The sequence below is a fragment of the Drosophila suzukii genome, chromosome 2R (genome assembly GCF_043229965.1).
Source record: "Drosophila suzukii chromosome 2R, CBGP_Dsuzu_IsoJpt1.0, whole genome shotgun sequence".
NCBI classification, from domain to species: Eukaryota; Metazoa; Arthropoda; class Insecta; order Diptera; family Drosophilidae; genus Drosophila; species Drosophila suzukii.
This window is the reverse complement of record NC_092081.1, coordinates 5227291-5255062: the sequence shown is the minus strand read 5'-3', so window position 1 is coordinate 5255062 and position 27772 is coordinate 5227291. Positions and strand designations below refer to the sequence as shown.

The window sequence follows — 27772 nt, the reverse complement described above, 5'->3', positions numbered from 1 at the left end:
TCAAAAGTGTTGAATGTCCTAGACAAGTATAAAATATAAATCATCTTTTCCTAAACAGTGATTATTGAATTGTTGACTCAAAAATGTAAGAGAAATAAAGCAATCTGTATACTATTAAGACAGTATGGTTTACTGACATTTTAAAGCCTTTTTCACGATAACTTATTTCAAAAACTTTGCTTTATAGTTTTAACTTATAACAAGTTCAGGGATAATTTTTTTTTGTTTTCGCTGTGAAGAAGGTTTTTTGTAACAGAGATATTTAAATTATTATCAAACTTCCGATAAGTATTCTCTGTTAGGGAGCTTAGCGCCAAACTATCGATTGGAGAATTAAAAGCTCGGCTTTAATAATGCCTAAGCCGAGAAATAATCACATCCGTAGAACAAAATAATATTTTTCTTTTAAAAATAGCTGTAATAACCAATTTAAGTATTAACAAAATGTGTTGGAACTAAGCGGCTAGGGCTTAAAATTAATTCATAAGAACTTTATTTTTTCACTATATACATATATATATATTTGTTACTTGCTGATTTATTCCGATACATTTTGTATTTCAAAGATAGCTTTTCTTACCCGCTCAAACCCGTTTTTTCGGAACACTAGGCAACTCTGCGTCAAGCTTTCGCCCCCTCTCTTCGAAAATGTTTTGTAGCATTCTCTCTTTGAAACTCAACGAGTGAGGTTGGTTTTGTTTCGTTCGCGGATGGAAAAGTAAAATTGCGGCGGCACCATTTATTGTTCTAGTGCCCATCAAAAAAGCAGAACCACAGAAAAAAACAAAAGAACGAAGCGAAAGCAAAGTCGTTAAGTGTGTGTGCGCGTGTGTGTGGATGTGTGTGGGAAATTTGGCAACAAATCGCAAAAATATTTGTTGTGCCAACAGCAAAATATTTAAAAAGCATTGCAGAAATACAATTTAACATATAAAATACGCGAGTGTGTGTGTGTGTGCTTGATCTACAGAAAACAATTTATTGAAATGCCGAATTTTAATCGAGATTAAATGCTACCAAAAAAGAGCGTTCTTCATTGATGCTGCAAACAGCTGATTGCCTGGCTCTCTGCGATTCGATGCTCTTCTGCGGTTCTAATTGTTGTGGCTGGGGAAATTTAAATGTTGGCCAAGTTTGACTAGAAAACCACTAAATATAATGTGTGGCCCAGTAACGTGGCAGTGAAAACTAGAAAATCTAAATTCCGATGGCACAGTGTAGAGCGCATAGTGTCACCCTAAAATCTACATAACTTTAATGTTTTGATTCCTTATCGAAAACGCGGGCATTGGAACAACAGAGAAACAATACGAAAACTTTTAAAACCAAGCGGAAACAACCTACGACATTGGAATTAGTTTTTGAATACAGCCGAACTTGAATAACTCGATTTTATTTTTCGTAACTTGAGTGGCTTTCAAGTTTCAGTTTGATTTTTTGTAACTTAAGAGGCTTCATTCAATTTTTATTTAAATTACCGGGTTTTGATATTTCTCTATATATTATCATAATAATAATTTTTTAATGTTTTATTTATTTTTTGTGAAGTTCGCTCAGTTTCAATGTTCTAAACAGAATTCGACATTTTTCTATATATTATCAAAATTGTTTAAAATCCCAAGGCAGTTTCTAAATTTTTTAATTATTTTTTGTGATGTTCGCCTGTATTCAACAATAGACCCATTGTATCTTCCCTTTTAGTTAATTTTACGGAAGTTTGTAAAATTCTTCACACGTCTACTCGCATTGCCTCGCTTCCCTCCTTCTCTCCCTTATCACCATCTTCGCAACGAACAGAGTGACAAAAACACAAGAAGAGAAGAACAATAACAAACGAAAGAATTTCATCATCATCGCAATAAAACCACGACTATCTTCTGTCTCGCTTCAGCGAGCCAGATAAATAATATTCAAATATTCCGAAATTAAATACGAAACGGCGTTATTTTTGAAACGAGAATAATCGGCAGTGTTTTGGTACATTTTTTGTCATTAAATCGAAATTTGTGGGAATAGTAATTGTTAACGTGGCCTTAAAAACCCGGTCAACCGTGTGAGTAGAGAATATAAAAAAATATATTCAGAGAAAATACAATTTGTTTACTATGTGTGCCAAGCTTTTCCGCCCGTCACCACCCCCTTCCCATCCCACTCCCTTATTGATTTGCATTTCGCACAGAGAAATTGTTGGCCCCAAATTTCAGGCTCTGGAATTTATTGAAACTCTTTTTTGGCCATCTAACTCACGTGCCCAACAAACAACACGCACATGAATACCCAAAAATATCCCAAGGTTTATATATGCTTCTTGTCACTAATCAATCACGGGGCATTTTCTTTATTACATTTTCCCTAACACCTGAAAACTAAGTACATTTCGGCCGAAAAGTTGCAAAAACAGGGCTACGAAAATAACACGGGCAAATTGTGGTTACGGTTGTGAATTCCCACTAAATAATGCAATACATTTTTATTTCCACGAACCACAAAAATTACTACACTCATCCTGCGGATTAAACAACGATATTTATATCCACGAATTGCGTTGTATGAAACGGTAAGTGAAACAACCACCTCCCCTGAAAACCGCCTTATTTAACCCACATCCTTTACTGAGCTTAGGGCTTGCTCAATTTTGGGCTTGGTTCTTAATTTGGGTGTGTTTCTAATGGGTCTATGAAGACGTTCCGGCGATCCTCCGCGCGATAGAGGGAAAAATAGCGTGCTTTGCATCGCCAACCCTCGGTTCTAGTTTCGTATCTCTCTCCAGTTTTTGAAGCCACCCCGAAAAGTGGAAACTGTGTCACAGGCTGTTAACGACGCGAAAGCTAGGAAAACTAGGCAAAGGAAACCAGTACACAGGAAAAAACATTTTAAACGCCTTTATAAAGAAGATTTGGTTATAATTATATTACGATATAGACGAGAATTGTGGCTTTTTGGATACACGATTAATATTATAATCCAAAAATAATAACAAAAGTATACTTTCCCTGTCAAGGCATTTATATTTGTTTTTGTTTTAGTGAAAATATATAATAATATAACATATATTTATATATAATAAAGCAAAACCCTAACTTTAAAACGATTTCAAAACATTTACCATACCATTTTTTGTTTATGACGGGCTGCATTTTGCAACCCCCCAGTGCCACCATTCTAAATTTTTACTCTTTGCCTCTAAAATGTGCTCTCTTATAGCGCATCCTTAGCCGGTCAAAGCTTTTCCACCGGAAATAAGCTTCCATGAGAAAGGGAAAATATGATTCGTGTAAACAAACAATGTGTTGTGTTTTTACGATTCTTGTGAGATTTGTTTCGCACACAGCTCGTTGACAAATCAATGCGGGGCTCTAAATTATTTAGGGTTGTCCTGGCAACCCTGGCCCTTAAACGAGTTCTCGTGCGTGGTCAAAACAGTTGGCCCGGGGTTCAATTACCTTTCAGCCAAACGATGGTAAACGGAGGCCGAACCAACTGACCGCGGAGTCTACTTGCAGGCCAATCCGTGAGATAAGGAGTGCAAGCCCAGGGAAAAATCAATAAGCAGGGCGCAGGAACTTTTCTTGGACGGGATGCGTAACGGTTTCGGCTGCCTAGACCCCGTTTTCATAGAGCGCCAATCGATGTGTTCTCGGGACCAGTTTCAATCGATAAACGAGTTTTTGAACAGGGCAGAGTCGAAAGGTTCCGAACTGTCCGACACGTTGTCTGTCTCAGAGAGTTGTGTAAAATTGTTATTAAAAATTTACTGCCTTTCCCCCGTTGTTTTCGGCTGAACTTTGGCCCGCACAAAAGTAAAACACGCAACTGCCCCTTTCCCCTTTGACCTCTGACGTGGTCGCAGTTGCGTGTTGTCGAAACTTGGGATCAACCTGCGTATGCTTAATGACATTAGCTGCAAATCTAGCATACGCCCAGTCTGCGCTCGTTTGTTATTTCCTTTCGCATTTCCAAAAATAGTCCAACCTTGACACTTGGAAATGGCAAGCAAGACGAAGTTCAGTCGTTGATATCGGAGCTACAGGGTGATAGATTAATCGGTCTAAATTCAATTGCAATTTCATTTGAGACTCTCCATGCATGAAAGACTGATTAGAGCTCTCTGGCCGGCACCAGTGCACTTAAATAAATGGGTGTAGCCCCTTAATAACCGGTATGGGTAAAATCAATCTATGAAGCTAAAAAAAATGTATGTTTTATCCGGTATTCGAAACGAAGGTTAGTTTTAATATTCGTTTCAAGATCAGCTAATTTGCAAGGCCTTAAAAGTGTTAGTCCCAACCATTGAAAAATATTCAACTACTTGAAATAAATGATACTGTTAATCGGGCTGCTGTAATCACCAAGTGGAATCCCTATTTATGAATTATTATTATGTGTATGCCACAAATCTAAGCAAGCGCCTTATCAATTTGAATAAAACATATAGCAAAGAGTACTCACTGAAATGACATCATGTTTGAGTATTTGGAACTGTTGGCGGTGTCGTCATTTGACATTTTTTATTGACCCATTAAGGGAGGAAGATAGCCTGTTGCTCTTCTTTATTCTTAGTTTATACGGCCAGGTGCCCAGATCCATATCGACTCATAATACTCATTCATTAATAGCAATTAAATGCGATAAATGCAAAGTCTGTGATAAGATAAGGTGACTCAAGTGTGAGTTCCCTGGCTCGCCCACTTTTCGAATAGAATCATATTTTTTGGCGACCTTCAAGTCTGTGGTTTGTTGATTTTTTGCGATCGTCGGCTTACGATCGTATTGAATCAGCTTGGATTGGATTACCCAATCACTATTTTTAGTTCTGGCGTGGTAACGGAAATCATTTTCAATATTTATTCGCATTTGAATGTGATTAGCAATGCGCACTTTGCGTGCATCTCAAAGTGTTTGCACATGGAATACCGAGAGGCCGAGAGTACTTAGACCTTAAAAAGAGTCACACAGAATGCCGGAAAGGTGACGCAATTTCTCGAGGGTTTCTTCTCAAGAGGCGGGGGCATTCAACCCGAAACCTCTGACCCCTTTGGAGGTGGCAATTAAAACGGAAGTACTGGCAACCTGTTGCCGTTGCCCAAGCTCATTAAATTCGAGCTTGGGAAGCAGGCCGGCCCAAGCCAGTTGGCCAATAGTTTGCATGAGCCGCACAGTTTGGCATTAATTAGCCGGGCCCAGCGGCTCTTCTGGGAATATGAACTATTACCACATGAATTTTGCAGAACTTTCAAGGTACACGGTGGAAAATGCATTTAGTTGGAATTAAAAGCTTAAACAAGACATAATTAGGGATTTGTTATGTGACACTAAAATCCCTAGTAATATCAGAGAGATGAAATACCACAGAGCTAATTAAAACTTGAAAGTATGCTGATTTAGTCTATGTAATAAAGTTTCTTTCTATTTTGATGATAATTTAAAACATAAACTAAACCACAGAGCTAATTAAAACTTAAGAGTATGCTGAATAAGTCTATGTCATTAAGTTTCTTATACCTTTACAAAAATGGAGATACTGTGATGATAATTTAAAACATAAAATAAACTTAAATTTTTAAATTCATTATTTCTAAAAAATTATCTTGATTAATATAAAATTGTAAGAAACTCTTTTCTGTGTTTCTGTAAAGTTTATTATTTTAATAAATTTTGATTTTCATTACGTCTATATTAACTTAATCAGTGATTTAAATCCCCTCTTTTAGGGTACGTCATATATGAAAATATATTTAATTTAATTTGGCTTCGGTGAGTTATTTTCAAACAATGTATGAAATAAAGATATTAATCTTTATGAGTGGCTTTGTGTACCATCTGCTTTGCCAATTATAAAGTAGTTTATATCATGATGTGCCATAGAGGAGTTTTCCCGAAGACGTGGACACTTTCCCACACGCCCGTTAGATCGAAGATCTCTGTCAATCAGGGGCGATGGGAACATGTGTACTGGGGCTGCTGCCCCCCATTTGAGGCGTGGCAGAAGGCATTTTCCCCAACAGATCGTATGCTTGCCAATGGTTAAAAATACCCGCGAGTACTTGTTGCTCTCGTAATCGCCCTCTCACTCGCACCGCCCTCCCCCCATTTTCACGCCCCTCCGCTCGCCCTTTGTGCCCACATAATGGCGAGGGGTCAATAGACGAGCCAGTGGCTGAGAATGCTCGAAAAGTGTTTTGTACTTGCTTGAATTGGAGAGTGGAAAAGCAGAAAAGGCAAGTGGAAAATCAGTGGCGCAGAAAACCGAAGAATGTAGCGGTTGCAGAGAAAGAAAAGTCTGTGATTCCTGGGCTAATAACTTTAATGAGCCACATACTTGTTTTGTATTTCATTCTTATAGAATAGAAGAATCACCAAGATCGTTTGAGGAAAAATAATAATTTATAATGCCTTATCAGCTCAAAAACAATATATTTATTTTTTCCAGTGCCTAAATGGCGTGCGTGCAGATAGAAAAAAAGGAAAAATAACACAGCTCCAATTGATATTAAACAGATTATGCCAGCATAATAGCTCTTTTGTTATTGTTTTTGTATCGCCGAAAACGATTTTCGCATTTTCGTATTTTCGCGAAAATTCAGCAATGAATGGACGAGGGCACGAACCGCACAATGTTTAAGTATTAACTGCAACAAGTGCCAAGGGGAACGGAACGAAAACATTTTCTATTTTCCCCCGGTCGTTTTGTTGAATGCCAATTCTCTCGAATAGTTTCTAATAAATCTGTGTAATACAACCAGCAGAAGCGGGAAGAAACAAACAACGAGAGGTCTAAAAATAAAAGCAGAACAAACACATTATAAACAATGAGATGAAGTCGTAAAAAGTGTGGCTCCTCCACGGCAGACAGCCTTACGTCATTTCTTTTCTTTCTTCGTCGCGACCCCAAAAACTATGACGTCAATGCCAATAGGGGCCAATAGATGACAGAAGAATGGAATAGTTGGAGTCACGATATGGAAAACAAGTGTTCACATCTCATCTCTGACACGAGCTACAGGCGCCGGCGCAGTGTCTTCCGCTCGAAAGCGTACTGTCGGATACAGATACTTGGGCATCTGAGAATTTCTCTCGCCTCGGAGAGCGCAGATCCCATAAGATACCATCCGATTCGATCCGATTCGAATGCGAGCAGTCCATTTCAGTTGAGTTCTGTTTCAGTTCGGTTCGGTTTAGTTCCGTTTTCTAAGATTTCGATTTTTATTTTAGTTATTTATTTATACCAAAAATATATTTAAACTAATATAAACAAGTTAAGCTGCAAATACAAACCGAATTTATATATCCCAAACTTCCTCTGGACTGTGTGCTTTTGTGAGTGGAAAGATTTTTCAAACTTTTCATATTTTCCCAAAGAAAATTGTACAAGTTCTTTAAATAGAACGCGATGAGGATTGGGAGCTAGAGGGGGATTTAGATCTTTCATGGCTGCCCCGATACACAAATTCCTCTCATCTTAACCCATCTCTGGGAGATGCTCTCGCTGGGATGATGATGAGAAACACCCACTAAAAGACTCTATTCCCGCAGAACGACAACGATGATGACGACGATCTGTGGGATTAACTCGCCCTGGAACTGAACGATGGATCTAGCAGATCAAATCGATGACTATATCTGTTCGTTCGAGGGACTTGGTGACTTAACAATGGACTCCCTGGCCATCTTCATTTTCCTGTGGGCCGTTCTGGCCCTCTTCTCCGTGTGGCTGATCAAACTGCTGTACAACAAGTATCTCAACAAGGACAAGTCGTCCAGTGCGGCCAACAGTCGTCAGACGAGCGTGGCCCCCACATCCGGATCCCCCTCATCCGTTGCCGGCAAGACGGAGAAGCGCCTCTCGGAGCCGCGAGATCTGCTGGCCACCAAGAGCAAGGTGGAGGATTTGTCCAAGCCCCTTACCGGCGGATCCGGAGGTCGAGGACGCTCATCCGCATCGCCCTTGAACACCGCTGGTGCAGCTGCCGGCGGTCCACGTCGCCGGGTGGTGCGCCAGAGCTCCACTGGACCAGAGAACCGCAAGAAGCGCTATGTCCCACCGCCATCGAATGTCGTGGGTCCAGAAACGGTGAGTAAACACATATATAAGTATCCAAATATAGCTCAATTTGTTAGTAAAGTGGAACACGGTGATTATAAGGCAGGATGTCTAATCCTTCTATATCTGGTATTCGAAAAATATTACTTATTATCTTTTTAACCATAAATTCGCCTCTAAGACACACCTATGTTGGTAAATTTATGACAACAATAATTATTTCATTTTTTAATAGTTAACTTATTAATATTATAATGCCTTAATTTTTAAATTTAAATAAATATAGAGCTTTAAGATCAAAACACAATCTGTTTTAACAATATTTGCATTTACCTTATACATCAAAGATATGTTGTATGTAGCTTAGATAAAGAATTAAATAATTTCTTCTACCCACTTAACTAAATAATATATTTTACTTTATCAGCCTCTTAAGAAAGTATAAATATTAATATGTTGTTTTTGTTCCTATTAACAATCGTAATCTTCCAGAGCTCCGTCACCTGGACCAGCCAAGTGTTCCGCTGGCTTTACAGCGACCTGGTCATCGTCAACGAGCTGCTCATGTCCTGGGTGATTGCCATCAACGACACGCTGCGAAAGTCCGTGGAGGAGGTGAGTCTCATTCGGAGGATGGTCAAATGACATCAGACAGCTCGCAGCTTTGACATCATTCACGGCCCGGGCTCTGATGTCATGGCTGAGCCCGACTTGGTCTTTATTGGCCGGGCATTAACCTTTGTTCTTGGCCCGCCACGACATTCAACTTGAAATCGATGTTCAGCTGCTTGGGCTCCAGCTCTTTCCCCTTCTCCAGCGAACTGGGAACTCGCTCAACCGTAACTGATGTAGAAACGCGTTTTGTTTTCAGTTTTCTATACCCTGTAGTTAATAAATCGGAGAGTTTATTTGCGGGTTTAAGAGAGATTATCTTAAACGTATGCAGAGAAATATTTTACAGATAAGAGCTAATACCTTTTTTTTATTTTATTATATCTTTACGCTTAATAATGAGCTCTGAGTAACTATCTTGCATCATATATTATTTACTTTAGTTGACTTATACTTTAACGCAATGGTAGTTTGAAAAAGATTATAATTTATGTTGATCTTAAAGGTAACTCCTTTACAGCTCGTTACGACTTGAGAAAGTATGATAACTACATTTTTCTAGAGGGTATCCAAAAACTGGAATACCGAATTTAAACCTCGGTTGTTTTCCTCTGATTTACTTTTTTATCGCCTTTTACGTGATCGGAGCCAGTCGTAGGCCAAGGTCGGAATTTAGTCGTTAGTCATTATCCCGTCTCTGAATTATAGCCCCAAAAAACGCACACTGCTGAATTACGTAATGCGCGAATAATATATCCAGAGTTGGAAAGGAGCCCAGCTGTTCAGCTTTGGGCAACAAGTTGTTTTTGTTAAGATATTATCAATATATTCGTTCTCTTTTGCAGCATGGAGTGGCCGTTGAAGTGGTTCGAGTACTCCCCGACAGTCCTGCCCCCGGCTTGAATAATATATTTTGTAATTGCGATGAGAACAATCCCGCTGATATGGTAAGAACTCAAGTGGTTGTCAGTTGGAGCTTTAATAACTTGAAAACCCAATATTACAGCTTATCACCTTTGACTGCGATGCCATGCCTGTGCTGCAGGTTAAGACGTTCCGTCAAAAGGCAGGCAAGGTGGAGACCTCCCACTATAAGGTCACCGTGTCTAGGTTCCGAGCCCGCATGGCCATTCCCATGAACTACAACACCCTCAAGGGTGAGATGCGAGTCGAGGGCTATCCGGATGTGAGTAACTGATTTAACGCAAAATATAAAAGCATACTAACATATACATGGGAAACTTTTTAAGAACAAGACATTTTTAAAAAGTCATTTATCAATTATAATTTACTTTTACAATGCTTAAAAGAAAACCTTCAATTATGTTTCAAAGAATGGTCTGATCAGATTTTCCATTTTTTTTTACACATTTTTAATATTAATGAATATAAACTTTTTTATGTTATCTTGCGTAGTTTATTAATAACCAGGTTTCTAAACTTTACAAACTCATAATTATATCCTAGTTTTTTTATAAAAAATATGTGGATCACGATATCAATAATGACTAATGCGGGTTCTTATTTTTGGTTCCTTTATAAAAGCCCTTTTTTAAACTTTTCGAGAGTTTATCTGGCGCATAATGAAATGTAATGAGCTTAATATCCAAGAATTATTTTAAGTAGTTTAAATTGCAAATAGTTGAATAATTCAAAAGCTTATGCTTACTTTTAAATTTCACATTTATCTCTTAATTGGAGTTTTCTGGAACACAATTTCATATCATAGATCCAATATTTTAACCGGAAATACATTCTTCTATTCGTAAAGGTTCGCATCGCGATGAACAGCGTGGGTGCCATCAAGGCGATGGACCAGGACGAGCAGCAGCTGCAGACGGTGATCAGCGACATCCTGACGACGGCCCTGCGCGACACCGTCTACCCGGTGGACTTCTCCATTTACTCCACCTGCCCGCGGGCCGAGGTGGAGCCCCTGGACCTGCCCGTAATCTATCCCGTTCACTATGACTCGCTGGCGGTGAGCGTCGGGAGCAGTGAGAAGATGCCAGCTCCTGCATCCATGGCTGTGTTTTGTTTCTTGTTCTCCGTATTCCTGTGTCCTCGTACACTCGTCATCGCACACAGAACTCGATTCGAGACTCTCTGTACAGTGTTTTCACCCAAAAAACAAACAGACACTTCTCATTGCTCTCGCCCACCTCTGTGTTTATGGAATTCGCCTTTTCTCCAACTCTCAGTTCAGAATTCTACACCGCATTTCCCGTGTCTCCGTTGAGAATTCGTTTTCTTCCCCCTTATGATCTTCGAAAGTAAAAAGAACTCTCTTTTGCGCTCTCTCTTTTCAGGGCAACCAATACTTTCAATATTATTACAATTTCTAGTGTCTATCACGCATTAGTTCCTGATTAAAGGCGAATTTCATAAGCCCTAAAACCCGACTTTTGTTCACTCTCAGACCTCAGACCCTATTCCCCTGATCTGTTCTTTCTATTCTGTGTTTCTCGCTGCACTCACTCATTGCATGTTGTCCTCCTACATCCCACACAGCACAACATGGAGCACCACCTGGGCGGCGTGGGACTGAGGGACTCGCAGCACATGGTTTCCGGACGGCGACTGCTCGTGAAGATCGTCAAGGGCGAGGGAATAAGAGAAGCCCAGAATCCCTATGTGGTCATCGAGATGGACGAGCCGGCCCAGAAGAACCAGACGGGCACTCAGCGCGGCACCAAGCCCTTCTGGGATGAGCACTTCCTCTTGTAAGTGATACACAGCTTTGGGAATATGGGACTTTCCTTGCCAATCATTTTGCGGTTTTAGTTAGACTCAGTGAACTACTACATTATGTATCTACCTTTAAATAGATATTCTTATAATTTGTAATATTGGATCTTGATGAGCAAGAAAGTGTAACAAGTCACCACGGATGGGTGGCTCTTTAGTTCGAACTATTTAAATAGTCCAAGCCCAAGTCCAAGTTGTAGTATCTGCGATTTCTTGATTTAATAATGCACACAAACTAATGATTTCCCTTCTATTTCTCCCCATAGTGAACTCTCCCCTCAATCAGCCGAGATCCTGTTCGAGGTGTATGACCATCCGGTGATTGCCTCCGATCCGCCCAAGTTCCTGGGTCTCGGTCTGGTTGGAATCGATGAGCTGGCCGTGGGACCGGCTTCCACTCAGCTGCTGCAGCTGCAGCCACGACCCTATGAGACGCAGCCCGTTTCGGGGGCCATCACCGTGGACTTTGTGTTCATCGAGGGAGCCGAAATCCCAGTGGGAGTGCGTCCCCAGCGCCTGAAGGAGGCGCTGCGTCTTAGCACGCCGGCCATTAACGAACACATCCGGAACGGAGCGGATCTGGCGGATGCAGCCGTTCGGGCCCTGCAGGATGGAGCGCTCTCGGGCGGAAGTGGTGTACAACCCAGCAAGAGCACCTTGATCATCCACAGCGTTCAGCGAGTGAGTGTTTTGCGGAAGATTCTGGCACAGTTGTTTGGAGAAATAGATCAGTATACAAGGTGCAGCAGAAATCTCTTCTAACCAAATCGTCAGAGATTTTTGTTACACCCTTTAATCAATCCTTATCAAAAACAACAACCGTGCTATTCAATGTCCTTAGAGGTTTCATACATTTCGTATCCTCTTTTCCCCGTTCTATTGTTTTATAATTTCGTTTCGTTTCTCTCTACCTTTATTTCATTCCATTCCCGTCTCTGATCCCGTCCAGAATTCGAGCAGCCCGAATGCATTTAAGGTAAACTCCCGGACCTGGTCATAATTTCTTCAATCGTTCTTTTGAGTTATCTGAGTTACTGCGTCTCTAATCCCGCCCTCATGATGGTTAAAAAGTCATGTAGGCTAACTAGTGTTTAAGCCAAGCTAATATCCAACTGTTTCTTGTTCTGTTTGCTCTGCCTAACCCCCCAAATGCGCTTCCTTAACCAAATCCTCGAACCGATCAGGTCGAGGTGAACAAAGAGGGCCAAATCGAGGTGACCGAGACGGCGACAGAACTGGATCAGGCAGTGGCCCAGGCCTTCGAGCGGGCGGCCAACGAGGCCAAGAGTGAGCTCGAGTTGGAGCAGGCCAAGGAGGAGAAGGCCAGCCAGTTGGGCGAGACCCTCAACGATTCAGGTAACGGCACCGTCAACGAGGAAAGCACCGCCGAGGTAAGTACACTGAGTTCAAGGAGTTCACCGGCATGGCATGCATTTTGAGTTAAGAGCTGGCTTAGATCCCCTTTTAATGTGTCCCGAATGTTTCTTGCAGCTTGGCCAACCCAATGCAGCATCATCGCCCAATGGCAGTGGCTACCACAACAACTACAGCCTCAACGGCAATGGCAACACCAATGGAGCCGGATCGGGCGGGTACAACAGCCTGCCCCGGAACGGAGGAGCCCAGCAGCTGGCCCAGCACTCCGGATTGATCGAGGGCCACGATGTGGTCGACGATCGCGGGCGCAGCAAAAAACGTAATTTCTTTGGCACCCTGAAGAAGCGGCTCAGCCGCTCCAAGACACGCACCCTCTCGGCCGATCAGCCCAATAATAACAGTCATAAGTCACTATCAGCCACCAACTCGAATACCGCAACAGCCACCGGATTCCCTCGAACAGCCACCGGAACCCTCAATGGTGATTCTTCCCGTTCATTATCTGTCGATCGTGCCACTCTGTCCAAAAGCAATTCACTTGGTAATTACCACCCAACCACAATCCTCCGCCAGTGTCCACGTTTTAACTATTTGAGCCCGGCTTAACGCACATATTTTGGACTACTCCTGCATTCCGCTAATAACTCTGCGACGGGACATTCATCACATTTGATATCTCATTCGAGATCACGGCATTTTACTCGTTTATCGCAACTATTAATTGCTTCCTGCACCTCTTCTTTTATCTGTTTAATTATTATTTTTAACATTTAATTAACCTTGATTAACATATGGGATATTGCAATCAACAAGATTGATAAAACAATCTAAATATTCATCTCCAAGTATTATTCGAAGTGCATTTACTTTATTTTTATAAGAGATCAAACAAAATTTATTTATTTTTTTATTTAAGCTTTCTATCTATCTAATTACTTTTGGCTCTAAAAATGTATTAAAATCATTTTTTCCCAGCATCACATTTTATGAATAACTTTAATATTAAGTGTAAATTGCTTTTCTCCCTCTACATTTACGTTTAATAAGTGTTGTATTCAAAGCTTGATCTTTACTATATGGTAATACTATCTGTATCTGTAACTATATCTGGTGTCTGTTTTATCTTCTCTCCCCTCACACTATTCCCATCAAATGCTAACTGAACTGTGATCCACAACACGAATCTGTATGTATTCCATGGTTCCTACACACGCACACCAAACACTTATTCCAACCAAAACACAAACACGGTTGAATACTTTGAAATATTTTGTAAATATTTAATTTTTCCTTGGATTTTGGTATTTGAATTTTGGATCTGCTCACCATCGGTTCACAAATGGCCTGTTCATTAATCATTTATTCGACTTGATTTTAATTATTTCTCATACTCTTTCCGTATACTTTTCTTCTGTTTATTTTCATATATGCAAAATATGATTTGATGGGTCTTAACGGGTGCTTGGTTTGTGTGCCACTCTCAACTTGCCATGTAAAAACACACACTAAAAATAAATAAAACGCAGGACCCCGCATGGGCATTGGTCACTCCATCACCGACCACTCACGCCGCTCCTCAATTTCAGAATCCTCGGCCATCTCAGGCTTTTCCTCGGCCAGCAATAAAACCTATGTGCACGAGGCCTCCACCCTGGTGCTGGAGACCATCGAGAATGGCGTAAAGCGGTGAGTTCTGATACCATATGTAAATACTTTAGCTCTAATGGTACCTGTTCCTTATGATTCATTTTAGCCACTTTATTGTGCCTTTGGCCATCGCCCAGAGACCGCGCTGGCGTCGCAAGGGCACCAAGCTGCACATCTACAACGATCACACCTTCATCGCCAAGCATTTGAGCGGGTAAGTTTTCAAGTTAATAGAAGGACTGTAGGTTAGGCCGGGATCTTTAAAGGTTTGTAAGCAATATTGCCAAACACACTTATAGTCTAAAGTGACGTTTGACTCGTCCGCGACTCGTCCTATTGAAGATATTCATAAAAGTTATAATATGGAACTAAGAAAAATGTTTTTTTCCTGTTGCCATGCTGTTGCTGACTCTAAAAATATCTTTAAATTGTTAAACGTATTTAAAAACTTGTTCATGAGTGGGTCTTGTCTTTCTAATATTATTATACCCGTTACTCGTAGAGTAAAAGGGTATACTAGATTCGTCGGAAAGTATGTAACAGGCAGAAGGAAGCGTTTCCGACCCCACAAAGTATATATATTCTTGATCAGGATCACTAGCCGAGTCGATCTAGCCATGTCCGTCTGTCCGTCTGTCCGTCTGTCCGTCTGTCCGTCTGTCCGTCTGTCCGTCTGTCCGTCTGTCCGTCTGTCCGTCTGTCTGTCCGTCCGGATGAACGCTGAGATCTCGGAAACTATGGGAGCTAGGCTATTGAGATTTGGCGTGCAGATTCCTGAGCTTCTTACGCAGCGCAAGTTTGTTTCGGCACAGTGCCACGCCCACTCTAACGCCCACAAACCGCCCAAAACTGTGGCTCCTACAGTTTTGATGCTAGAATAAAAATTTTAACTGAAATGTATTGTTCTCATCAATACCTATCGATTGACCCAAAAAAAAGTTTGCCACGCCCACTTTAACGCCCACAAACCGCGAAAACCTGTGACGCCCACAATTTTCATGCTAGATAAAAAATTTTAACTGAAATGTATTGGTCTCGTCGATACCTATCGATTGATCCAAAAAAAAATTTGCCACGCCCACTCTAACGCCCATAACGCTTAAATCTGTATACCGCCGGTAGGTGGCGCATTTTAATCTCGCTTTGCTGCTTGCATATCTCCATATAGCTGAGTAACGGGTATCTGATAGTCGAGGTACTCGACTATAGCGTTCTTCCTTGTTTTATAATTTGTTTTGTGCTATAGTTCGACATCGTTAAATTATTTTTCATTTCTAAAAATTGGACACAAATGTTAGTCTGTAATTTTTGTATAACTAGTTTATCACTGTGCACGGTATTAACAGTGCTGAAGAGAGTTATTAAAATAATGATAGCTTTTATGGTCGAGATGACATAATTCCAGATGGGCCCAGATTGATTTTGTTATATTTAAATTAACGTAATTTTAAACTTTTTATAATTATAAAATAGAGTCAGAGCAATAAGTGAAGTTATTTATTTATTCTTCAAATGTTTAGAAGATGTTGTTCTGTACTTAATAGTGTTTTGAAAGTCAGTAAGGGTTTTCTATATGACTTCTTTCCTATATTTTAGAATACTTAAAGAATACATAAATGTTTTTCCTTGGCATTCCAGAAGCGGCCTGCAGTGCTCCATTTGCATGAAGTCCATCCCGCGGAGGCCCGGAAAGCAGGGCTACGAGTGCCGCGACTGCCAGCTGATCTGTCACAAGCAGTGTCACATACGGGCGCCCCAAGCATGTCCCAATCCCACGGTGCTCTCCATGGAACTGTAAGTGCCTCCGACCCCACCAGCTTTGGGTACACCTTCCCGGTTCTGACTTCTTAGGGAGCTACATACCTAGCCAATACCCAATACTAATTTATTGATTTCGTTTTATTTTTCTCTTTCCACACACACACACAACACACAAACACGCACGCACACCACCCCGAACACAGAACGTCATTTCCGGTACTCACAGAGAGAGATCTGAACCTAGTTAACTAAACCTTTATTTTGTGTCCAAACCCAACTATCTGAATATTTATTCTTTTGTAAAAGCCTTGAGTCCGCCAAATGCAGTTTGATATTTACCAAGAGCAATTTTTGATTTACTCATTCCTCTGAATCGGCGTCAGAAGTGGAAATTATGGCTTTGCTTTCCGGCTTTCGCTAGCATCCGAGATCATTGCACTTTCACCTCGCTTGGCCACGCTGTTTCATTTTCTGTATATTCTTTCCGGGCACTAATTTGAGCTCTTTCTCCCATCGCACCTCTCACCAAATACAAACCAAAACCACCGACCACCCAACCACATGGACACAGGATGGCCAGTGAGGAGTAGAAAACTCCCAGCAACATCATAGCACCTTTAGCCAGTAAAATACCATTCTCAAATATGCTCCCCAAGCGATGGGCGAGGTCATTCTGACGCCAGATAATTGAAAAGATCATACACAGTCCTCCTTCGATTTGAAATAAATAACTCCAGGGTTCTAGATTCGTTCAGCTGCAGTTTTGAGAGGTTCAAGCGTTTTCCAGTTGACCCTTTGGCAACTGGGAAATCGGGGTAAGCCGCCACCGCATTCGCATGAAGTTCCTTGTTCTGCTCCACTGTGTTGTGTACTAAATTAACACTCTTGTTCGGTTTTGATCGCACTCCGATCGATACTAATGCAATTCCTCTTAAAGGCTCAGTTTATTCGTTGAGATTCGGCCTAATACTGTTTGAAGCTTTTTTTGATATTGTTGTTAATTGCGTTGTGGAATCTGAAACAAATCTAATGATGTTAATTTCTTGTTTTCACAGAACCAAACTTAATTCGGCTGCGGCAGATCGCAGTATACGGAAGCTGTGAAAGGGGAATTCCCCGGAGAATCCCATCGGATCCATCCAGCCCTTAACCGAGAAACCTTAATCGAAATAGTACCCTAGTTACATAGATAAGACGGAGGAGCTGTGCAAACTATCTTCTTCTGCTATGGAAATGATCGATATACTACGTTATTTATTTATACACTCACGCGAACACAACACACATGTGCAATAAGTTCTTTGGATTCGTTTTTAACCCATTTCCCCGTGTCAACGTTCTCGAGCCCATTGATATTTTGTATTTTCTACAAACACGATAATAATTGTACAAAATAAAATCAAATCAAATCGAGTGCTTTCATTTGTCAATATATTGAGTCCTAACGGATAAAATGTTGTAAGCGACAATAAGGAAATATTATAAAAGTTATTACAAATTGTACGGTTTTCCTTACTTAGTTAAACATTTTCTTTATAAAAGAAGATAAACATTTTCAAAGTCGCGGTTAAGGCTCGATATCTGCGTTTAAAATGAGATCATAAGACATTGGGTATAATTTATCCGACAATTTGTGTAATTTCCGCACCGAAACGGGGATCACACAGAGCAGGAATTGGAGGGCCAATGCCGATAATCCAATATAAAAACCTAACCACAGGTTATAAGTCTCGTTGGTGCTCCTTACCAATCTTGGAAGGACTAGTGGCTTTCCACCGAGAAAACTGTCTTTGTACTTGGCCGATACTGCCACATTGTGCAACCTGGTCGGCCTAACAAACGTGAGCTGCTGTTGAGATGGTTCCAGTTCCTTATAATGAATGGGATAGTGGTCATCACAGATCTGCGAACTGTTTTTGGGAGCAGAGCACCAGCTGACCACGTAACCAATAAGGCCCTCCTGATCCTGAGGAGCCTGCCAAGAGATGGTAAAGTTGTCTTCGTGATACCGCAACTCCTGCGGCTGATGACTCCTGGCCTGGGTCAAAATGGGCACTTTTAGTTGGCTCCTGTCTTCCGATGGTCCCAAAGAGTTCCGGCTCCAAACAGAAACGATGAACGAACGCGTAGCGTCCCAGTCGTGAAATATGGCGGAGTTATTGCTCACGAGGACTGCCCTCTTACTAAAAATATAGTTTGTAATGTACCGACTGAAAACTCTAAAACTGATATGTTGACTTACCCCGTGTCCGTGGTCACGACATACGAAAAGTTGGGCCCATTAAACTCCAGTTCATCTAGTTGCACCCATAAGACGGAAAGCTGCCTCTTTAGGGGATCGTGAAAGAATCCATTGGGTACAAACTTTGGTGGATGAAACGGAACCGCGGGCGAAGTTAAAAAGGTTAGCGGATAGTAGTCATCCGTCCAGGGGTCAAGACGATCCGTGTAGCTACACGACAGTTTTAAGTCGTATTTCTGGTAGGGGAACGAGGGGATATTAAAGCATAATTCCTCTTCAAGGTTGGAATCGTCGTCGTTTGGCGCAAGCCTCTGTCGCTTGATCTTCGGATTGTGGGGAAGAAGCTCCATTTGCCAGTCCAGATAAGTGTCATGATAATTCCAGTTCTCAGATTCCCATTCCAAACAGCACTGTTTATCCGTTATAGTAAATTTAGGTGGTGGTACATCTCCAGAATGCCTAGTACATGGGATCTGAGCCCCACAGAAGCTTATAAGCCAGGCTAAAAGTACCAATGAATTCGCTCTCCAACTCATGACTGTAGATTAAAAATGTAATTCAAATTACTTTTCGTTTTAAAATAGCTTATCGCAATTTGAGTGAATCAAACTGTAGCTTTTTCGTGACTCATTTTTCACTTGCAAACTTTAATGGTGATTGAGCTATAATTGAAACAATCTTAAAGAATTTTAACGAAATTATACTATTTCAAATAAAATTCTATGAGTCTCTAAAAAAATGTTTTATATTAGCTTTGAGTGTATATACTATTTTTAAGGAACCATTTCATCCATGCGTAAGTAGGGATTACGCTCTACCTGGGGATCTGGTTCGACATGGGTGCCCGTCGATTGCTTTGCGATGTCGATTACGGCTTTTGGAGGAAAGTTCCCGAGAACGACAGTTTCAATATAAGGATTTGACTTCGGATCTCTCGTTGGCTCCATCGATTTAAATAGAATGTCAGGGATGTCTACTTCGATTTGTGTCATGCGTCGAAGCTTACGGAAGAGGAAATACATCGGTACCAGCAAAGCGACGACAGCGAACACAATATATAGGGGTAGTTCCGAGGTTCTTATGTATTCCTGGTGACCCATCCACCTGGGACTGATCCACTGCATTCCACCGCTGGTGCTGTAAATATAATTAGCAGCCACGGCCACGTTTGGTAGCACCATGGATCCTTTGAATTGGAACTGATGCTGGGATTCCTCTAAGACCTTAAATTGGATGAGCTCGTGGTCATCACAGATCTGCAAACTGTTGATGGAAACCGAGCACCACGACACGGTGTATCCGATAAGGTCACCTTGATCAATTGGAGGCAGCCAGGTGATGGTCTGATTGTCCTGGTGGTACCACAAATTCCTCGGCTGATGTCCTATTGAGTTCGTTAGAATAGGCACTTGTAGATCGCTGCTTTTTAACGACCTTCCCTTCGAATTCTGGCTCCAGACGGTCACCTTAGATGGCTCCGCAGCATCCCAGTTTTGAAAGAGAGCGGAGTTGTTGCTCAAGATCGTTGCCGTCTTGCTGGAAATAACGGGGTTTTCAATAGGGACGGTACAAAAGTAGATAGGGACAGCACGACGCCATATTTTTTCCACTCTTTTGACATTTCTCTTCAGTAAGGTTTGTCATTTCATAATGGAAATTATTAACATTTATTACCGAAATAGTCGGAAAGGTTCCGAAGGTAAAGAATCTCGGAAACTATAAGAGCTAGAGTGCTGACACTTGGCATGTAGATTCTTGGACTTCCTGCGCAGCTCAAGTTTGTTTCAGCAGGGTACAACGCCCACTCTAACGCCCACACCATTATAACACTAAAACACGTCAAGCGCCCACATTTTGATATATTTTATAAAATTTTTAATTAGTTAGTGTAAAAAGCAGAGCTTCTTTAAGAAAATTTCCATCCCTCTTGCACTCCCTTAAGCTGAGTAAAGGGTATCTAATAGTCGAGGTCATCGACTATAGCGTATTTTCTTGTTTCCATTGGACAACTGAGCATATAGTGGAAAAATTTGAATCAGAAACAAAATGTTCCCGTGCCAGTGAGTAAAAGAAAGGCCCGTAGTGTTGAGAATATGGCTGTCGCTGGCGCATCAATTGAGGAAGACCCAAATCAGTCTTCTCAAGCGTGAAATTGCAGCAGTATCGGCCGATTTATGCTTGAAAACCGTGGAAAATTGGGTTTAGCGTGTGGACTTTTGCAAGCGTGCCCGTGGTGGCCATGCAAAAGAAATCGAGTTTCATACATAATGGTATCGAATGTACTTTTACAGAAATGAAGAATTCTATTGATATCCCAAACCATTTTGGTTTTATTTAAGAAGCGCTTTATTTTTATAGCGCTCCTATTGAAAAACCCGATACTATTGTTACTCGTAGTAAACTGGTAAAAGCTAGTAGGAAGCGCTTATATATATTGAAAGCTGTAGGAGCTAGAGAGTTGAGATGTAACATGCAGATTCCTAAGCCTCTGAATAAAGTTTTTAATACCAATGAAATTCTTGTAAACGTGTAAATCTAAGCACTTAATGTCACAGCCACTAGGTGGATCTCGCGTTCAATTTAGGACCCAGTCGCTGTATAGCCCATATTTTTAAAGCTATAGAGTTAAAATAGATTCTACTAGTGCCTATTAAGCCAATGTTTGCTTCAATTGATTTGGTTCGGATGCTTTTCTAACTTTAAGTTACTTCTTGAGTTAAAAAAACTTACCCTCTTTCCGTAATCGCATAATACGTAAAACTCGGTCCCTTGAACTCCAGTTCGTCCAGCTGAAGCCAATAAACGTACAGATTCCGATTTTTCGTTTCGTAATATTGTAGAATCCATTTGGTAGTATATCAGGTGGTCGATCGGGTAACTTTGCCTCCGTTACAAATTCGGGAGTTTCGATATCGGAGGACCAGGGAGAATCCCAAAAGGGATAGCGTCGCGAGATAATCATCTTATAGGTCTGATATGCGTACGATGGGCTTGTGAGTTGGTAAATTTTCATCATAGGGACAGCCGAAAATCGCACTTTTCTCTGGATAAAATGCTTCTGTATTTTTGGGTTACGTGGCAAAAACCAGACTCGCCACTCCAAGTTTTGGGCACTATAGTCAGTTCCGGACCACCAAAGATGTATGGTGTGATCAAGCGAGATATGCAGCCTACCCGTGGGCCATTCTGGCGCAAGGACTTGTTTGAAGCCAAGTTGGAACTCCTTTGTCTGGTTGTATCCTTTGTACTCCATATCTATCCTTAGTTTGTACTGGTTAGTTGTTCTATTCAAGGGTAGGTTAGGGCACTGAATCGTGGTACTGCGAGTCTTCTTTAAGCAAGGGACGCGGGGTATTTGATTAACACTCAAAAAGTAGTTCTTTTCCCCACCATATTTTGCATAGCCCTCCTCGCTGAAGTCGCACGATAAACCAGTTTCGTTTGGTTGAAAATGACACTTCAATTCCTCTATGTGGATTAAAGGCACTATTGTCACCCGGTACTTGGACACTTCCGTTTTTTGATATCTGCAGTACCAATGCACCTGAAAGTGCATATCGACGTTCTCTTTTTTAAACATGATGGTGAACTCGTCGACTGGTTGCGTTTCTACTGTGTAGTTCAGCCAATTCACAATGCTCAGATCCTGTGATCGCACCATGGAACTGTTACACCTGCAGAATATCCCGATGGTTCCACCGGCTAGCACCGCACCAGGTTCACTCCACATAACTGCATCACAGGGTTTTTTAGCGCGACAGCGGATTATCAGCACTCCCAGTAAAACCACCAGATGCGACCTCCAGTTCATGACTGTCTCAAATGATTGCATTTTTTACACTTTTCCCCCACTTTTCAGCTGATTATTGCAGTGCTTTGAGATTTAAAAGCCGTTGTGGAAGTCCCTATCGCTTGTTACAATTTTTATTTTAAAAGTGTGTATAAATATAAACCCAAGTTGAGACAGTACTTTTAATTAATTTCCTACCAATCCTTTTTGTACTTAAAATTCTCAATTGGTTCTAGCAGATAAAAAAAATCTGTTAAACCACACCTCTTGAGAAAATCGATCATCTCCTTTTCTGTGGTTACTATATATTTAATCCTGTTAGCAGTACCAAGAATAACTATCTGTATTGAACACTGTTCCCCTTCATCGGTGACATTACAATCATTTTTTGGGAAGATAAAGAAAACGCTTTATTTATAAACATTTTACGTAGCTTTTTGATTAGAAATCTTCCTTATATAGAAAATAGTGTTTTGTGGTACACTGCACTACACTATAAGTTAATATCAGTAAGTAGTCTCCAGTTGGCCATGGAACTGGAATATAAACTTCATGGAAATCGCTAACCGACTGCAAGCCCTACAAAAAAACATGAAAGTTTTAAATTCGATAGATAAAACCATCGAAAGGAGCTCTCACCACAAAGGGACAGGTATGATTCACTGTGGATCCGTCCTTAATCATGTTTCAGATGATTCTCATCACAGGATGATTTCGTTTTCTCATAAACTGACAGAGATCGATGGTGAAATCATACAGAAATGGCTTGTACCCATTAACCCTTTTCATAATCTACACACTAAGATCAATGTTGTATACTGGCTCTATAAATGTTAGATTTAAATTCAAGCTAGTCTTGTTTCGTGAATACGCCTTTAGTTGACAGTAATGAATAACGACCCACGACTTGTTGTGGGACTAACAGATTACATTTGTTTGCTTAATAAACGGTGCCTCCTATAATGTAAGAATTATTATTTTCATAATATTCGATATACTAATGACATCTTACGCTGCAAACTAGAAAACACACAGGCACAAATACACCAACAATAATTAATTTGGAATTCATGACTGATTTCCTTAAACTACGATGGAATACTGCGAATGTGAAATGATACAATAATAATTTTAATATTACATTCTAGAATGTCGCTAAACCAACTTGAAAATTTTAAATGCTTCTATAATTGTACAACAATTATAATTTAAATAATTATTTATAGTGTTTATACTTCATAGAATTTAATGAAGCAAGAAAATGGTTAGACCAAACTTGACTACACTTATAAATATTTTTATATAATTATGTAATAAAAAAGTTCATACCAATTATTTGAATAATAGTTCTAATTGGATTAGCTTCTTTTGGTTTCTTTTAATTGAATGCTAGTGTACTTACACGGTAATTACTTAAGCCTCTTAAGACACTATCAAAAATACTGGAAAATATTCTGACCTTGCATAAACCTTCTCTAAAAAACCGTTCCATATATTTTTTCAAACTGAGAACCTGTAGCGTAGAGGTGCTATTATTTTTCTTGCAGCTGTACAAAACAATAAGACTAAGTTAATTATACCCGTTACTCGTAGAGTAAAAGGGTATACTAGATTCGTCGGAAAGTATGTAACAGGCAGAAGGAAGCGTTTCCGACCCCACAAAGTATATATATTCTTGATCAGGATCACTAGCCGAGTCGATCTAGCCATGTCCGTCTGTCCGTCTGTCCGTCTGTCCGTCTGTCCGTCTGTCCGTCTGTCCGTCTGTCCGTCTGTCCGTCTGTCTGTCCGTCCGGATGAACGCTGAGATCTCGGAAACTATGGGAGCTAGGCTATTGAGATTTGGCGTGCAGATTCCTGAGCTTCTTACGCAGCGCAAGTTTGTTTCGGCACAGTGCCACGCCCACTCTAACGCCCACAAACCGCCCAAAACTGTGGCTCCTACAGTTTTGATGCTAGAATAAAAATTTTAACTGAAATGTATTGTTCTCATCAATACCTATCGATTGACCCAAAAAAAAGTTTGCCACGCCCACTTTAACGCCCACAAACCGCGAAAACCTGTGACGCCCACAATTTTCATGCTAGATAAAAAATTTTAACTGAAATGTATTGGTCTCGTCGATACCTATCGATTGATCCAAAAAAAAATTTGCCACGCCCACTCTAACGCCCATAACGCTTAAATCTGTATACCGCCGGTAGGTGGCGCATTTTAATCTCGCTTTGCTGCTTGCATATCTCCATATAGCTGAGTAACGGGTATCTGATAGTCGAGGTACTCGACTATAGCGTTCTTCCTTGTTTTTTTAGTTGGCATGTCGAACCAAAAGTCGGTTTAAAATCTAGAAATCGTACGGAAAATGTTGGCGCTAACCAGATTTTTTCTTAAAGGTGCGGACTGACGTACTTCACAGTGAGGCCACGACATTTTGCATAAATTAGAACCTTTTGGACCCTTTTAAGTATTTATTGAACCTTCCGCAAATGCGATAAAAAAAGTCGCTGATGCAGAAAGCCCTATGTCTGAACACCCTATTATATCGATATCTGCGAAACCGTAATCGCCATACAAGAGCTGCCATCACGAGAGTCTCGTGTATCGATAGTCCGAATGCCATAGCTAACAAAAAACATCGATGCATCGACTTGCAGTTGAAACGCCAGAGGGCGCTGTATCGATAGTCGAATCATCGATTTTCCAAATATCTTAAAAACATCGGTGCATCGATGTTTCCATCGAATTTCGTCCACCTCTAGAGGAAAGGAACAACAACATTTGTGGGCTGCGCGTTGACGAAGTGGATGTGAAATTTTCGTTCGTAGGACAATTGTTAATTATCCACTGGCCGAATTCGCCCCGCAATCACGTGTCCGTGTGAAATGTGAACGGTGGGTAGTTTTTTACCTTGCGCGTTGGCTGCCCTCCTGGCCAAATCGAAGTCGGAATAAAATTAAAAAAAAAAACTTAAAACCCAACAACACGGTCGGGCGACAAAGCGACACGCCTCGCGTTGTTGTTGTTGTTGTCGCGTGTGGTTTTTATTCGGCAGCAACTATTTATTTATTTGGTCATTTTATTAGCAAAAAAAGTGCTCTTCATAAATCCTAATAAATAACAATTAAAGTGCAGTCGCATTGGGAAACAAAGAAGAGGAGGAGATAAAGAATATAGAGAGAGAGCGAGCGAGAGAGGGGATAAAAAACGAGACGTTCTCTCGCCCTCTCGCTCCCACCCCCGCGCTTTCTCCACCTCCTCCGCGTCCACCCTTTTATCAAATTTGTTGTTGCTGCCTTATTTGCTGTTTTTTGTTTTCATCGTTCTTTTTTTCCGTCTGCGTCATTATTCGCGATTCTCTGATTTCGTGTGTGTGTTTGTTTTTAGATTCTCTGATCGGAATCCGATTCACTTGAAGTAATATATCTATGCAAAGATACCAAACATACAAAGTCCAGTTAACCTTACGTAATTGTGTGTGATTCTAAGCGACCAAAATGCATCTCGATCCCAAAAAGTATCTGAGATTCGCCTGCAACGTGTGCTAAGAAGTCAAACAAAAACGAGTAAAAGCGGCGAAAAGAGTGCGAAACGAAGAGAGAGAATAAAGAATCGAGCGAAGAGGGATCCCGAAGAAGGACTCGATCGGCTAACCGGAAGCGGAAACGGCAACGGCAAACGGATACGGAAGCTGGCAAGATGGCCGCCGCCCACAACCACCACAATGCCAATCTGCTCAGCTCGGACATCTCCCGCAGAAATCCGCAGGACGAGTACGAGCTCATCCAAAAAATAGGCTCCGGCACCTACGGCGACGTCTATAAGGTGAGTGGGGAATTGCGAAATGTAGTAATCCCATGTTAATGCCAGAAAAAAACACTTCACACAAAAACACTATCAAACAAACGCCAAAGAAAGCGTGTGCCTCTGAGTTAGAATGTTGCCCTGGAATCCCTTACTTTTTCCTGCAATTTTCGCATTCCTTCTGCACAGAAACAAATTCATATGGTATATCCGAATACTTTTCTTTGTATTTCATCAGAAATATCAAAATACTGGAATTCATAGATTTGGTTGTCAGTGAGATTAACTAATTTATTATTTTGAAATAATAATATTAGTGATGTTCACAAACAACATTTATTGTAGCGAAGAAAATATAAAATACCATTGAAAGATACAATTGATTAAGTTAAAAAACAAAAATCGATAAAACTTGATATTTGATGTGACATGTAGAACTAGTTCTATTAAGTTGAATTGCGAAAAGCAGGTTGTTAAGGGCACGTATTTTAGTTATAATTCTCAATCGTAGGTATTAGTTACATTATATGCACTGTTCTATGAAATTTAGAATGCATTAAATCATGAAAATAATGTGGTATTACTCTTCTCACAGTGCAAGATTGCATTGCATCTCCCCATCACCCACTTGCAGACCCTCATTTGTACATCTGTTTGCCACCGCATGCTCCTCGACCCTCCCTCCACCCATAACCCCTTTCAGCACCCTTCCCCTCTTCCCTCCCCGTGGCACAAAAATATGCGCAATTTTAGTTTTCCATCTCTTCTCCGTTGGGGTCGTTCTTTTTTATACCATGTTTACTTTTGCCGTCCGACGAATGGAAATATGACAAATGCCCCGAAACCCCAGCGAAGTTGCCCTTGGGCGTAAGGCGTGGCACAATGCAATTGTTGTTGCCAGGGGCGGGATTATAGGGGAGTAGGGAGAGACATTATGATATTCCTCATCGGCAGGGCAAGGGTTAAGTTCCCCGTTTCCATATGCAAAGCCTTTGGAGTCGGGGAATTTCCTCAACTCGATTTATTGCGTTCCAGTTGGCCATCGAAATCTATAAATTATCAGCAATCTGCCGGTTTTCCATTTGATTAATTTTGACGAAATTGAAATTGATTAAATTTCACATTTCTCAAAAAACCAATAATGCCGGAAATTCAATTATTTTGTGCATTTTTGGAATGCGAAATTGAGTTATTGCGTTTAATTTGATTGAATATAAAATGGTGTTATACATACGATTGTACTAAAATACATTAAACAAATATTGCATTTAATGAAACTTTTTTTTTTGTTATCAGATTAGACGGAGTTTTGATAGTTGATTAGTTGACCTTGTATTTTCCCTAATTACAAAAGTAAATTCATTTGCAACAATACTGTCTGTGATAACGAACCATAAAATCAATAAATCTGTAATATAAGCACACCACAAATTTTCACGAAATATTTATGGCCTGTTTTTTGCTTGTTTGGTTTTAATGGATTGGCCTACATAATTGTAATTTGTTTTTTGGATGAATGCTAAAAGTCTTACTTTGTGATGGACTAATTTCTGGAAAGTCAGCTAACATGTCTTCCTAAAAGCATTAGCCATTTGAGTGTAACTTGGAGTCATTAGATGAGTGTTTTCTGCCCATCGATTTGGCAGTTGGCTTTGATTCATTCGCCTCACTTCAATTTATTCGATAAGCAGCCACGCGCTTGCATTGATTATGGGGATTAGCTTCGAATGTGTTATTTATTTATGTTTGCCC

At 40.6% G+C, this 27772-nt stretch overlaps 2 protein-coding genes and 1 long non-coding RNA gene across 37 annotated transcripts in view; 2 read left to right on the top strand and 1 right to left on the bottom strand.

The window, feature by feature from the left end:
- The first annotated feature begins 669 nt into the window (after positions 1–669).
- LOC108017735 (uncharacterized) lies at positions 670–17599 on the top strand. 28 transcript variants are annotated; one of them, XM_065863004.2, is made up of 16 exons: positions 670–688; positions 1702–2053; positions 7602–8071; positions 8534–8656; positions 9499–9600; positions 9660–9839; positions 10425–10634; positions 11165–11376; positions 11668–12082; positions 12351–12377; positions 12586–12792; positions 12893–13319; positions 14305–14464; positions 14532–14639; positions 16064–16219; positions 16390–16530. In XM_065863004.2, the coding sequence occupies exons 3-16, from the start codon at positions 7652–7654 to the stop codon at positions 16436–16438; spliced, it is 2796 nt and encodes a 931-aa protein (XP_065719076.2). In that variant the 5' UTR covers positions 670–688; positions 1702–2053; positions 7602–7651; the 3' UTR covers positions 16439–16530. The 28 variants fall into 28 exon arrangements, 25 of the variants coding, with proteins under 25 accessions (XP_065719076.2, XP_036669765.3, XP_065719070.2 ...); XR_005013988.3 differs by lacking the exons at positions 670–688; positions 1702–2053; positions 16390–16530 and adding exons at positions 7154–7317; positions 16758–17001; positions 17242–17599 and having other exon boundaries at positions 7534–8071; XM_065862998.2 differs by lacking the exons at positions 670–688; positions 1702–2053 and adding exons at positions 7154–7317; positions 16758–16792 and having other exon boundaries at positions 7534–8071; positions 16390–16402.
- Positions 6287–7068, bottom strand: LOC118877051 (uncharacterized). The gene is made up of 2 exons (XR_005014005.3): positions 6860–7068; positions 6287–6774 (listed from the first exon to the last, which is right to left on the bottom strand). It is a non-coding gene; the product is annotated as an uncharacterized lncRNA (long non-coding RNA).
- A 7353-nt stretch (positions 17600–24952) lies between the features above and the next one.
- The window catches only part of hppy (MAP4K3-like protein hppy), a 54298-nt gene continuing 51478 nt past the window's right edge, over positions 24953–27772 (top strand). For 4 of the 8 annotated variants that reach the window (XM_017085397.4, XM_017085395.4, XM_070994965.1 and 1 more), the window contains exons 1-2: positions 24954–25110; positions 25604–26041. In XM_017085397.4, the coding sequence (XP_016940886.3) occupies positions 25916–26041 (126 nt within the window). In that variant the 5' untranslated portion in view covers positions 24954–25110; positions 25604–25915. Of the gene's footprint in view, positions 25111–25603; positions 26042–27772 lie in introns of all 8 variants that reach the window. The other 4 variants (XM_036813859.3, XM_036813857.3, XM_065863584.2 and 1 more) reach the window with 2 other exon arrangements.